The 12,643-nt window shown below is 34.2% G+C and overlaps 2 protein-coding genes across 2 annotated transcripts; both read left to right on the forward strand.

Moving 5' to 3' along the window:
- Positions 1-2,327: 2,327 nt before the first annotated feature.
- On the forward strand, positions 2,328-4,176 carry LOC110900212 (syntaxin-related protein KNOLLE). Its single transcript, XM_022147118.2, has 2 exons — positions 2,328-3,030; positions 3,792-4,176. Exons 1-2 carry the CDS (start codon positions 2,395-2,397, stop codon positions 4,119-4,121), a joined length of 966 nt encoding a protein of 321 aa, XP_022002810.1. The 5' UTR covers positions 2,328-2,394; the 3' UTR covers positions 4,122-4,176.
- Positions 4,177-8,797: 4,621 nt separating this feature from the next.
- On the forward strand, positions 8,798-12,152 carry LOC110903533. The gene is made up of 8 exons (XM_035981721.1): positions 8,798-9,250; positions 9,635-9,708; positions 9,777-9,826; positions 9,913-10,024; positions 10,161-10,286; positions 11,203-11,254; positions 11,442-11,868; positions 11,989-12,152. The coding sequence occupies exons 1-7, from the start codon at positions 9,210-9,212 to the stop codon at positions 11,455-11,457; spliced, it is 471 nt and encodes a 156-aa protein (XP_035837614.1). The 5' UTR covers positions 8,798-9,209; the 3' UTR covers positions 11,458-11,868; positions 11,989-12,152.
- Positions 12,153-12,643: the final 491 nt, after the last annotated feature.

A 12,643-nucleotide genomic window follows, 5' to 3' on the forward strand; every position in this document is an offset into this window, starting at 1 on the left:
ATTAGTGGAGTGTTGTAAATAACGTTAAACTTTGATGTTTTCATGTGCATATCCCACAATGGCTCACGTTGTAATAACACATGAAATATAACCGGAACATGTTTCCAAAAACTCATACTGGTTTGTGAATTACCTACAATTATAGAAAAAAAATGTTAATATTTATATAAAAAGTATAACTTTCTTGGGATCCTCCGAAATATTAACCTAAGCGCGTGCTAATGCCTTTTCTCGGTTGAGCTTTGTGATACCCTAGCCTCCTTATCGGAGGATTGTTCATATTTGCTTTGTACCCGCTATCTTGTCTTGTTATTCTTTGACAATGTTGGCTAGGTTTCGCGAATGACCTAATGTTCATCTTGTTGGGTTTGCGAAACAACCTCGGGTTCAACTTCGTGTGATTGTTAGAATTGTTCGAAAGCGTTCGGGTACAATTGGTGAATGATAATTGTGGGGGGAATAACGATGGATCCACTTTAGAGATAAACCTGGACGGTTGAAATGGATTGTTGAGGCTATTTGGTTGTTTGGATCCATTTCTTTGAAGAAAACGTAAGAGAGAAAATATGATTTGGGGTAAAAAAAATTATGGTTAAATATGTTCATTCAGAATAAATAAACAAAATTTATCTGTTTTTATTATGAGTTGTGGATTTAGCGATAAAATAACGGACAACAGTTAAAAGGTTGAGTTAAAAAAGATAGATATGCGTCAGACGCTGGTGATGATCTCCCCAAATACATGCGGGACCGAGGGGGTCGACATGGTATTTCCCGAATTCCCGCTACCGAAAGGCCACAAAGGTGTCCAGCAGCTTGGTCCCGACCATATCACCCAGTCTAAGAGAAGAGAGATATGAAGTTTAATTTTAAAATTTGATAACTTTTAAAATAAAAATAAAAATGGTTATTTAACTTATGTTTACACTCATTTTCAACATCCAATTAAATTAAGTTGCAAACTCGTAATAAAGACAAAACACCAGAACTACACTAATTCTACAAGTTCTCATAGTTATGAACAAGAATTTTTCTATTGGACTGCGAAATATTTTTAAAAATTTTAGGCCGCCTAGATATATAAATAAAAAATTTGGTTTGGGTCGGGTCGGATCGGGTCATGTAAACAAAAAAACATCAAACTAAAATCTTTGAGTGTTCAACCATCAATATTCCTTAATTTTCAAGTTTTAAATTTCAACTTTTCAAACCATATACTAGAATCATATAATCAATAAGAGATTAAGAAACAACAAACTCATCCTATAAAGACTAGAACAACCCCAAATTACCTCAAAACACATAAAAGTTTAAATTGTTTTAACCGATCCTATTATCTCACGAGTCTTGAACAAAAGCACATAAACATTAAAATAACAAAAAACAAAACATGTACTTGTTCGTGCCCGGAATTAAGCTATTATTCGTCGGAATGTTGCTGTCGCCGTCGGGGTGGGGGTGTCGCTGGAAGTGAGGTGAGGCAAAGGGAGGGCGTGAGTCGCACAAAGCTGACAGTCGACTGGGTCTTTTTTTTTTTTTTTTTGTAAATTGGACTAATTTTGTTTAATTAAAGTTGTATTTGAGTTGGGCTTGAATTTATATTAACTTATTGGGCTTGATGGAATGAATTCAAGTTTTATAAAAGGGTTAGTGAGCTAGCTTGTTTACATAATTGGGTCGGGTTTCAATCCGTGTTCACAATTTCTTTTATATAAATTCCTAACGTTTTTCTAAAGGGTGCGGACGAAAATTTTCAAAGGGTGCGGTCAGGATTTTTCGTAAAAAATAACACTAATTTTTTTTAAAGGGTGCAGCCGCCCACCCATCTTATAGGATAGGTACGCCTCTGGTTATGACCAAACCTCAAAATAAGCTAGATCTCGAAAACTAGTCATATAATTTTGTTTTAAAAGTAAAACATGATTAAAATAATATATACACAGATTTGCACTTAAATGCATATTAACATACTTTCGTGAGAAAGAAAATGAAAAAAAAAAAGTAAATTTAAATTTGTGTATAATAAAATAAAACTTGATATTTGATTCCAACATAATTATACTCATTTAATACCACTTTCATTTGTACTTAAAACTTTTTACTGAGAAAGAAATTAAAAAAAAAAAGCGAATTTAAATTTAAAGAATTTAAAGCTAAGTTAACGTAACCAAAAAAAAATATACATCACTTAAAAAAAAAACGCCAGTATATTATTTATGCAAAATAATTTCATAAAAAAGATAATAATTACTTTTCCAAATCTGAATAGAGCCGTTACTTTCAAACTCCAACGGCTACTTCCCTTTCAAAAACCCCCTTTCATCTCAACTCAAACACCCACTTTCCATTTTCACTCCCATCAAACCCCTGATCCTTACCAAAAATTCATCCAACATGAACGATTTACTCACAAAATCCTTCATGAGCTATGTAGATCTCAAAAAAGCCTCAATGAAAGACCCCGATCTCGATCTCGATCTCGAATCGGGCCGTGAACCCGACCTCCAAATGCAACCCATCCAACAACCCGATCACAACCTCACCGCGTTCCTTAACGAAGCCGAACTCGTCAAACAAGAGATGAATTCGATACGCGAAACCCTTACCCAACTCGAGGTAGCCAACCAGGACTCCAAATCACTCCACAACCCCGAGTCCCTAAAGTCGAATAGGCGTAGGATAAACGGGGACATAGTTTCGGTTTTGAAAAAGGCGAAGGGGATTAAATCGCGGCTTGAGGAGATGGATAGGGCGAATGCGGAGAGTAGGCGGTTGTCCGGGTGTAAAATGGGGACCCCGGTTGATAGGACTAGAACCGCGGTGGCTAATGGGTTGAGGAAGAAGTTGAAGGAGTTGATGATGGATTTTCAGGAGCTCCGGCAGCGGATGATGAGCGAGTATAAGGAGACGGTCGGCCGGAGGTATTTTACGGTCACCGGAGAAGAGGCGAATGAGGAAGTGATTGAGAAGATTATTAATAGTGGGAGTGATGGGCAAGGGGGTGAAGAGTTTATGTCAAGAGCAATTCAGGTATTAAAATTGTTTATTGTTTGTGTGGGGTCGGGGTGTTTACGGTCTGGTTTTGTCGGTTTTTACGTAAATTTTGGGTAGAAAGTAACTTACGGTTTTGAGAAAATAGAAACCGAACCGGACGGATATGGGTTATAACCGACCACATTTTATGGTTTGACTGTTCGGTTTTGGTCGTTTTGTCAGTTTTAAGGTTTTAAACCAAAAAAATGATATTAAAAAAAAACAAACACAATTTTGTAGTAAATAAATACTAAAAAATATAAGTAATTTTCAGGAAATAATATATATAATAGGTAACTTTTTATTCCGAATAAAAAAAATAACCCTAGTCGAGTTTGGCCGGTTTTGGTGCAAACTTTGGGCCGAACTGGTAACCACGGTTTTAGAAAAATACAAACCGAATCGACCAGGTTGGTTACCAAACTGCTTTTATTGTTTTACTATTTAACGGTTCAGTTTTGCCAGTTTTGCGATTTAAAGAAAAAAAGAAAAAAGAAAGAAATATATTACTAACACATTTTTTATATTGGATATTAAAAAATATAATTATCTTGTATGTATTACAAACACAATTTTTTTAATACATTTCATATTCCTAAATTAATTAAAAATAATAATATTAATAATAAATGTTAAACACGGTCGATTCTAAGTTCCTTATATATTTTAAACCAGCCGACTTTCTTCTGTTTGGACGGTTTAGTCGGTTTAGATGGTTTAGAAAAGTGGATTTATGAGTCGTTTTACCGGATTTATAGGAACACGGTAGAGGAAAGGTGTTGGAGACGGTAGTAGAGATACAAGACCGCCACGACGCAGCAAAGGAGATCGAAACAAGCCTGTTGGAGCTCCACCAAGTGTTCTTAGATATGGCGGTGATGGTAGAGGCTCAGGGCGAAAAAATGGATGATATCGAGCATCACGTGATGAACGCGGCCCATTACGTGAATGATGGCACGAAGAACCTCAAGACCGCGAAAGGGTACCAAAAACAAAGTAGAAAGTGTATGTGTTTTGGGATCATACTTTTGTTGATCATCATCCTCGTGATCGTTATTCCAATCCTCACTAGTGTTACAAAATCTTAAGGATACATATATGTGTCCTATTGATGGTTTTATTGATATTTCTTGTTATTCGTTACCATTGGTGTTAAGTAAATCATTTTATTTATTGTCATAAATTCAAGCTTACAACAAAGTTAAGAAATACAGACTGAAACTAAGATTTTTGATGAACCACATGGACCAAAACCATAATTAGCAAAAAAATTATTTTAGCTCGGGTGAGTTAGGCCGCTAACGCTTTTTTTCTTTTCGGTTTAAAAATTAAAATATATAGTGTTTAAAAATTAAAACCTATAATTGCTGAGTCAAACAATTTAATTAGTATTGACCTATCACTAAATTAAGCAACAAAAAAAAAAAAAAAAAAAAAACAAGGGTGCCAATCCATCAACTAGTGACTAACCTGGCCGGCCATAACATTCAAATAGTCGGCATTATTTGGCTGTCTACTTAACCGAACTTTCCTTAATAAAACTTTAAGATAATTACAAAAATCCATTAACCGAACTTTCCTTTTCCATTTTTTTAACAAAATGCACACAAACTTTCTAATAGAAAAATATATCATTCTATAGGGTAAATCTATATTTGATATGTCGAATTTGAAGTTTAGAAAACTGAAATTGGTTAGATATATATATATTTAAATAAATACGTAAATTACTCAAATCAAATGACGAGTTTTAGTTAGTTTTTACAATTAAAAGAAAATAATTCAGATTTGCTACCAGGGGCAGACCCAAGTGGACGGGCACAACCCTTGAAAAAAAAAATTAGTGTATATTTTAGGCAAAAAAGCCGACCGCACCCCTTAAAAATATGGTTGAACTCCTCATCCGCACCCCAACCAATAATTCATGGGTGCATTGCTACAGTTATGGGAAAACTGGTATGTTCGAAATCGAGGCTTCAAACGATAAAATTCTAGCTCAGTGGTTGGCTCCTTATCAATGATCTGGTCGTTGATTAGACATTTTCGTCCTTCACTAATGAGCTCAATAACTATCAATGTACCGAAAGTTATACCCTATTTAAGATGGTCAATTTTCTAGCACTTTGTTTGGCCCAGATATCAGTGTGCTAACTCTCGGATCAGCTCATACCATCATGTAAGAGATTATTTTATACATTTTGTAATAAAAAAAAATGAGATAGAGATTATTATTCCAACTTTAAGTGCCGAGTATGGTATTTGACCAGTTACATATCAAAAGTTATATATTATTGTCCCTCTTATCAAACAATTAAGATTTTATATTTTTATATATAATAATGTCTTGATGAGTAAAAAGAACGACAAGTGTTAAGTCTTGACAATCAAAAAAAAGCTAGTAAAGATGACAACTAACATAAAAACAAAAAAAAAAAAAAAAAATCATATCATGAAGAAGCATTTGACCATCTTCGCCTATAAATAGTGAACCACAATTTTCTACTTCACATCAAAATTTAGAGCAATTTCAAAGCAATTAAAAGGGGAGAAAAATGGCTAGCAGATGCAAAAATGGTAAGATTTACATTTTATTTTGAGGTTGCTAGACACTTTATGTTGAGCAAATTTTTGTGATTTTTTTGAACTATAGTTAAGGGCAAGAAATCATGGCCCGAGCTAGTTGGGGCGAGTGGTCAAGCAGCAGCCGCTATAATCGAGAGCGAAAATCATAAGGTGGATGCAATCGTGGTGGAGGAAGGGAGTTTTGTGACAACTGATATCCGGTGTGACAGGGTTAGGGTTTTTGTTGATGATAACCACATTGTTAAAAAGGTTCCTAAAATCGGTTAATCTCCCTTCATTTGTTCTCCTCGTTGTATTGTTTCGTGTGTTACGGAACTTACTTATTTTTATTGTTGTTGTGCTTTTTTTTCTCTTTTTTATGCGATTGAAATGTTGCTACTTTTTCAACTTTTTTATGCAATTGAAATGTTGTTGCTTACTTCAAGAGATCAAATATCGTTTATTGTGGGTTAGTCATGTACTCATGTGTGAACATCATTAAAAGATAAACACATGTTAATTGAAAGGAACATATATGGATCGACTGTTTTTGGTGTGGAAGTTTGATGAAATCAAATAGGTGTTTGCATACTTGGATTTGATACATTTTTAATACTTTAAAAATTAATAACCTCGCCGGCATAGACTATGAATGCTATTAAACGAGTCGTGTTAGTGTATTGATATGTTAAACCTAGCATGAACCTTAGCATGATACGAACTCGAATATTGTTTCAAACACAAACAAAAAATAGACACCTATATATACGGATTGGCAAAAAAAAAGACCGGTTTAACTTGCTTTTCTTTTAAGTATTACTACTCTAAGATACAAATTAAAAGAAAAAACATAGATGTTTATCAAACAATTACATGTAAACTAGAAAACCTAACATCCATTTCTATTTTAACTTTAAAAGATGGTTAGGTTAATAGAACTCGTTAGGATTTGGATAAACCACACTAAAAAGGTGTTTGATCGGAGGGTTGATCTGTTTAACCCATTTCTATTATATTATATTTTTTTTTTACAATATGTTTTATGTTATAAATTAAATCGGGTGTGTATTTTATGTTATACTTATAACTTAAAAATAGAAATAGACATAAGATTTTATGATTTTGATGTAATTTTATTATATAAATTTGTGTTTTTGTATAGTAGATGTTAATTTTAATATATTTATTTGCTGGAAAAAAAATGAGGTTGATCGGGTCGGGTTCGGGTCAACATGCAAATATTCGGGTCAGTTTCGGGTCAGCATGCGAATATTCGGGTCAGCTTCATATGTATGACACAATTTTCGGGTTCGTGTTGGGTTCGAGTTCATCTAAAATTTTCGGATTCGAGTCGGGTTAAACCCGCCAACTCACGAACACGGCCCATTTAGAACCCCTACCCTACCCAATCAGGGCATTATCCTTTAATGTTTTAAGTAAACAATAGTGATTGTTAGAAAATATTTTTAGTCCACAAAGTAAATGATTATAGTCTAGGGTAGTTTATGTAAATTCCTCAGGGGCGGGGCTTTGTTTTTAGTAGATTAGGGTTTTGTATTTAGAAAGGGATGGCGGCACAGTTTGTTGCTCGTCTACCTGCTATCCTTATGTAATTTGCCCTGATGATTGGAATGAAATAAAAATGCTAATTTAATAAAAAAAAAAATATAAATACTTTTGTACAAACCCTAATCCATTTCACAAATATTATCTTTTTCTTTCTGAACTTTCGCAATAATGGTTTTTGCATACATAGCTAGTTTTCGTAATATCCACAATAGTAGTTTTCGCATGCATAGCCAGTTTTCGCAATAACTTGTTTTCACAATCGCTAGTTTTGGTAGATAAATGTTAGGATCACTTAAAAAGGGAAATTGGATTCACTAATTACAACTTTAACTTATTGGTCGGGATTAATCTCAACTCAGAAAATATTTACAGACAGTCTCAACTTTGAATATATTTTCATTTAGCGATCTCTTACTAACTAAAAGTTAACTTAGTTATTTTTTTTGCTAACGTGACCACTTGTATGGAAAAAATAAAAGTTTTGATGATATAGACCGCTTATATAGCAAAAAAGTCAAAGTTTTGATGATGTGAATTACTTTTTTAATGACAAATCTTACTCCCACTTAAAAAGGGAAATTGGATTCACTAATTCCAACTTTAACTTATTGGTCGGGATTAATCTCAACTCAGAAAATGTTTACAGACAGTCTCAACTTTGAATATATTTTCATTTAGCGATCTCTTACTAACTAAAAGTTAACTTAGTTATTTTTTTTGCTAACGTGACCACTAGTATGGAAAAAATAAAAGTTTTGATGGTATGGATCGCTTATATGGCAAAAAAGTCAAAGTTTTGATGATGTGAATTACTTTTTTAATGGCAAATCTTACTCCCACTATAAATTACACCAATAAATCTAAATTACACCCTTGCCTAGGCTTGAACCTAGGATCTCTTCTCTAAGAGACATAGGTCTCTACCATGTGGGCTAGCCGCATGTGACTATTTATGTGGTAAATAAATCAAAATTTAGATAATATAGATTGCTAATGCTACAAATTTTTTATGACATGTACTGCTTATGTGGCAATCAACATCAGTAAAAACTAACAGAGTAAACTTTCAGTTAGTATGAATCGTTGAAAGAAAATATGTTCAAAGTATGAGATGAGTAACACAATTAGCCATTTAGCCAATTATCGGAGTCAGTCAAACGTTTTTAAGGCCCCAAACGAATAAAAAAGTCGGGGCCCTTTTAAGAAATTTTTTTATTTAAATTTATTCAGTTATTCTATGATTGGACTAAAGAATCAAAGATAATCACTGAACTAGTCAATTGGTAACAATTAAGTGAATTTTACAACATAGCATAGAACAAAAAGTAACATCAAGGTCCGTTGCTTCTCTACTCCAGCCCAAATCCAAACTAAGATGCATCGTAGCCCAAGACATATATCTCTATACCTAATAAAACAACTAGGTTTTGACACTTGTCATCACCTCACTCCACCTAGACACTTGTCCAAACCTCCTTTACTCCATGTGTCAATTTGTGAGATTTTTGAATTTTTATGTATTATTAATACTGTATACTGTATACTGGATAGACTTTTGTTTCATGCAAACTGGGCGGTCAGGTTCAAAATTTCAATTCAAATTTCAATTTCAAATCACGTGTGTCTCTCTTTCTCTCTCTCCTAGAAGCCGAGTTATTTCTCTCTTCCCCTTTCAGTCTCCTTCATTCTCTCGAAACCCTAAAAACCATAGCGCTCCTTCTCTCTCCTTCATTCTTTCACTATTCTTTCATCTTCATAATCTCCCACATCTCACAGATCTCACAAAACTTCATCATCAAGAATATCATTCAAGATTCTCTCACCAGATGCCGTTTCATGACCAGATCTGTGAGGATTTCACCAGATCGATGAAGGTCTGCAACCCTTGAGGGACGGGAGAGAGTGATGGTGGTGATGATCCGGTTACAGGCTTCTATACGGTGTGACAGTGGTGGTCCTTAACAGCCACCATACATTGTTGACGGTTCCATGGTTAAAATGAGGAGAAAGACAATGCCAGAAAACCCTAGCCGCCGCTTCCCGCGATGGTAGCTAGGGTTCCGGCGAAGTCACCAACGAAGCTCCGGTAAGTTCTCCTCTAATTACATGTTCCATCGGTTTTTAGTTTGGTTTGTGTAATGAAGATTGTAAACATTACCAGGGATTCGAAGCAGAAGAAAAAAAAAAGAACCGGTTTTCTTTTTTCAATTTTTTTTGTAATTTTTTAATGCAATTATCCTTCTTCACAGATTTGATGACATTATCACAGAGTTGATGACATCCACCTCTTCGTATGAATTGATTCAAGTGCTTAACCTATTGCCATTCGATTCTTGCTTTCACCTTCATTTGTTAAAATATATATTAACTGAAATGATATTAGGGTTATAGTGTGGCCCTCCAGTCTCTCATTAGCATAACAATCATAGAACTTGAAATCTTTGTTGTTTTACTTCTTTATTGGTTTCAGGTTCACGGTATACTTAAGGATTTGGTCCGAAGTGAGTCTTAAGGCCCTTAATATGGTTGGGATCCGAAACCGAAGTGAGTCTGAAGGCCCTTTGTTGTTTTACTTATTTATTGTATGTGGATTTAATTTTTATTCGGTTTAGGGCTCTCAATATGGTTTGGATCCGAAACCGAATTTCATCATTTGTTTTTGGTATGATTTTCGAATTAAAAGTTTACAAACAAGTGTTTGAAATTCGTATTCATTTGATCTGATATTTTTCTGATTGATGCAAGCAGATTAAGGGTGATTCACCTGAACTGGTGGAATATATCGGAAAGCAAAATCTGATTAAAGCCTTAAAGGAAAATTTTGGATTAAAAGCTGGAAAATTAGTCTTTGGATTTGAAGGTATTATGAAACTGTGTGATTTTTGTCAACTATCAAAAAGGTTGTTTGACCTTTGACCATAAAAGTCAAGGAGAGTAATCTTTATGATTTGTTTTTTGGGGATAATAAGTAATGTCTTTTTTTCTCTTTTCTCCAGAAAGTACATCCCGAGACCTGCCATGGGGCGCGTTAGATGACGTTGTGATGGGCGGAGTTAGTGAAAGTCAATTCCGGATAGTCCCCAATGGTGGTGAAACCGATGGACCGACAGGTCTTTTTACAGGTTTGTTAACAAAATTGTATTTTGTGACCTCAACCAACGGGTCTTGACACGACCCGAAACCCGACCCGAACCCAACACGAAAAAGAACAGGTTTTGGTCGACAAGCACGCCCCATTTAAAAAAAGGGTTGGGTTTGGGTCAAGGTTTAAAAAAACGGAAATGAGTTTCGAGGCGTTTTCCCTTCGCCTCACGAGGCGTAAGCCTCGAGGCGAACCGAGGCGTAAGCCTGAGGCGGAGTTAAAAAATAAATATAAATATTACATATCTTATAAAAATAGTAATACTAACTAAAGTCATCATCAAATTCATCAAAATAATCAAAAATACACATAAAAAAGACATAAATTGCTTGAAATTGACAAAAAAACTCAAAAACATCAAAAACAAATATGAAAAACCCATGAGGCGCACCTGAGGCGCAACCTTTTTAGCGCCTCAGCCCCTCTGAGGCGCACATACAGTATAAAACCCCTGAGGCGCGCCTCAGAATCGTTTTTTGGCTGTTTCGCCTTGAGGCGCGCCTCGAGGCGCACGCCTCAACCGTTTTTTAAAACAATGGTTTGGGTTGACCCGTATTAAAAACAGGTTGGGTTTGGGTTGACCTGTTAGCCCATTTAACTATTTAGGCAAAAAAAGCTTTTATATTTTTGTTTTTGTTTTTGTTTTTTCCGTTTCTATTTTAAATGGTTAGTCATAATAATGTTAATTTTGACACATTATATTATTAGTGTTTGTTTCTATTGTTTGAATTGTTTAGGAGGTAATGTGTTTTTTTACCCTTTTCAATGAATGAATTATTACAACTACAAAAACAATAGTATTAACTTTTGATGTGTTATTTATAGAAAATTTGAATTTTCGAATAACAATATTTTCCACCTAAATATGACATGACCTTGAATCTTGATGATTGTAGCATTTTCTTGGGACGGTGGGTGCATTCCGCGTGAAAGCAGACGTCAAACGGTGTAAGTGACTCTTTTCATGGTGCTCTCCTGATAAAGATTTTTGATTTAGCATCAATTGAAGTTGGAAGTTTGGTATTTTGAAAGGTTCTGTGGAATTGTAAAGCAGAGGTTTTTTATTTATAATTTATTTTTTATTTTTTATGGTATTATGATAAATTAGTTCTTAAAGTTTTGATGAATCTTGCAGAAATTGTGACCGGTGAATGCATGATTGCCGATGCAGTGCAATCTGAAATTGTGACCGTTGTAAGCCTGAGCTTCCCAGTCCGAGCATAAATATAAAAAGATATATATGTATAATTCTAATTCGACTCAAATCGAATTGAAAATCATGAATTCGTATTTGATTACTTGACTCGAATTCGAATATTTTAAAATCGAATTAGAAGCTTGATAATCGAAATCGAATTGAGTTGAATTTCGATTTTGAATCGAATACTGAACACCCCTACAAATAGTTCTGTTTGAACTCAAAAGTCAACTTTTGGAAGCTAAATGATCTGACTTGCAATTAGATAATTAACTAAGCCTCAATGAAAATTCAACCTTCTGATATGGAATGAAAACGCAAGAAGATTTCAAATTTCCACATTGAAAAATGAAATTTGGTACATGTAAGCCATTTGTTTAATTAATCTAATTGTTTTTAGTTTAGTATTTTATGTCTTGTGTATGTTGATTATATTCATAGGTCAATAAAAATTTATTGAAATATTGTATGTGGAAAAATGTAGGGAATTTTTGGGATTGCTTTTCATATCACAGTTCAACCATGGTGTGTAGGAAGGATGTCACCTTCCTTATCATAAAGCTTGATGTTTGAGAGTGACTATATCAAATGGCAAAAGAAAAGAAATCTCATTCAATGGAAGTTGCTTCTGTATAAAAGTGGAGATCATATATAGGTATCCTTTTTAATAACATATTAAGTTATGTAGATAGGCTTTATAGGTTATCCTATTGTATAGGTATGTTTGACCCATAATAACTTTCATTTTCGAATTGGGTCTTAGTTTTAGGTCTGTTGGTCTATTTATTTCGCATTGCATCTCATTGTCTGACGCATATAAATATACAATTTAAGGTTGACCAAATTATTGTTTACTTTTCATGAACTCAAATAATGGTGTTTCATGATAGCAATGTTTAATTGGTACAAAACAATTGTAATTGTGGGATTAACGATGGTTGTAGGAGAGGATAATGTTCTTGAACTTCCACATGCTCAAGTTCCTAAGTTGGCTACACAAGCTGTGAAGCAGCAATGGGTCAAAATAACAAAGCAGCCATGAAGTTAAAAAGTTCATTTGATGTCATACGCTATAGCGCATATTGCCAATGTTTCGACATATTACCCTAAGTAATTCAATTTCTTTTTTTTTCGTTCTT

Source organism: Helianthus annuus, chromosome 13 (genome assembly GCF_002127325.2).
Source record: "Helianthus annuus cultivar XRQ/B chromosome 13, HanXRQr2.0-SUNRISE, whole genome shotgun sequence".
Classification (NCBI taxonomy): Eukaryota; Viridiplantae; Streptophyta; class Magnoliopsida; order Asterales; family Asteraceae; genus Helianthus; species Helianthus annuus.

Bases quoted from the DNA above. Each gene is read 5' to 3' on its own strand.
- LOC110900212 (XM_022147118.2), top strand. From the start codon at position 2,395: ATGAACGATTTACTCACAAAATCCTTCATGAGCTATGTAGATCTCAAA. The intron at 3,031-3,791 runs GTATTAAAATTG...CCGGATTTATAG, and splicing joins TTATGTCAAGAGCAATTCAG to GAACACGGTAGAGGAAAGGT.
- LOC110903533 (XM_035981721.1), top strand. From the start codon at position 9,210: ATGGTAGCTAGGGTTCCGGCGAAGTCACCAACGAAGCTCCG. The intron at 9,709-9,776 runs GTGAGTCTGAAG...TATTCGGTTTAG, and splicing joins GGTTGGGATCCGAAACCGAA to GGCTCTCAATATGGTTTGGA. The intron at 10,287-11,202 runs GTTTGTTAACAA...TGATGATTGTAG, and splicing joins ACCGACAGGTCTTTTTACAG to CATTTTCTTGGGACGGTGGG.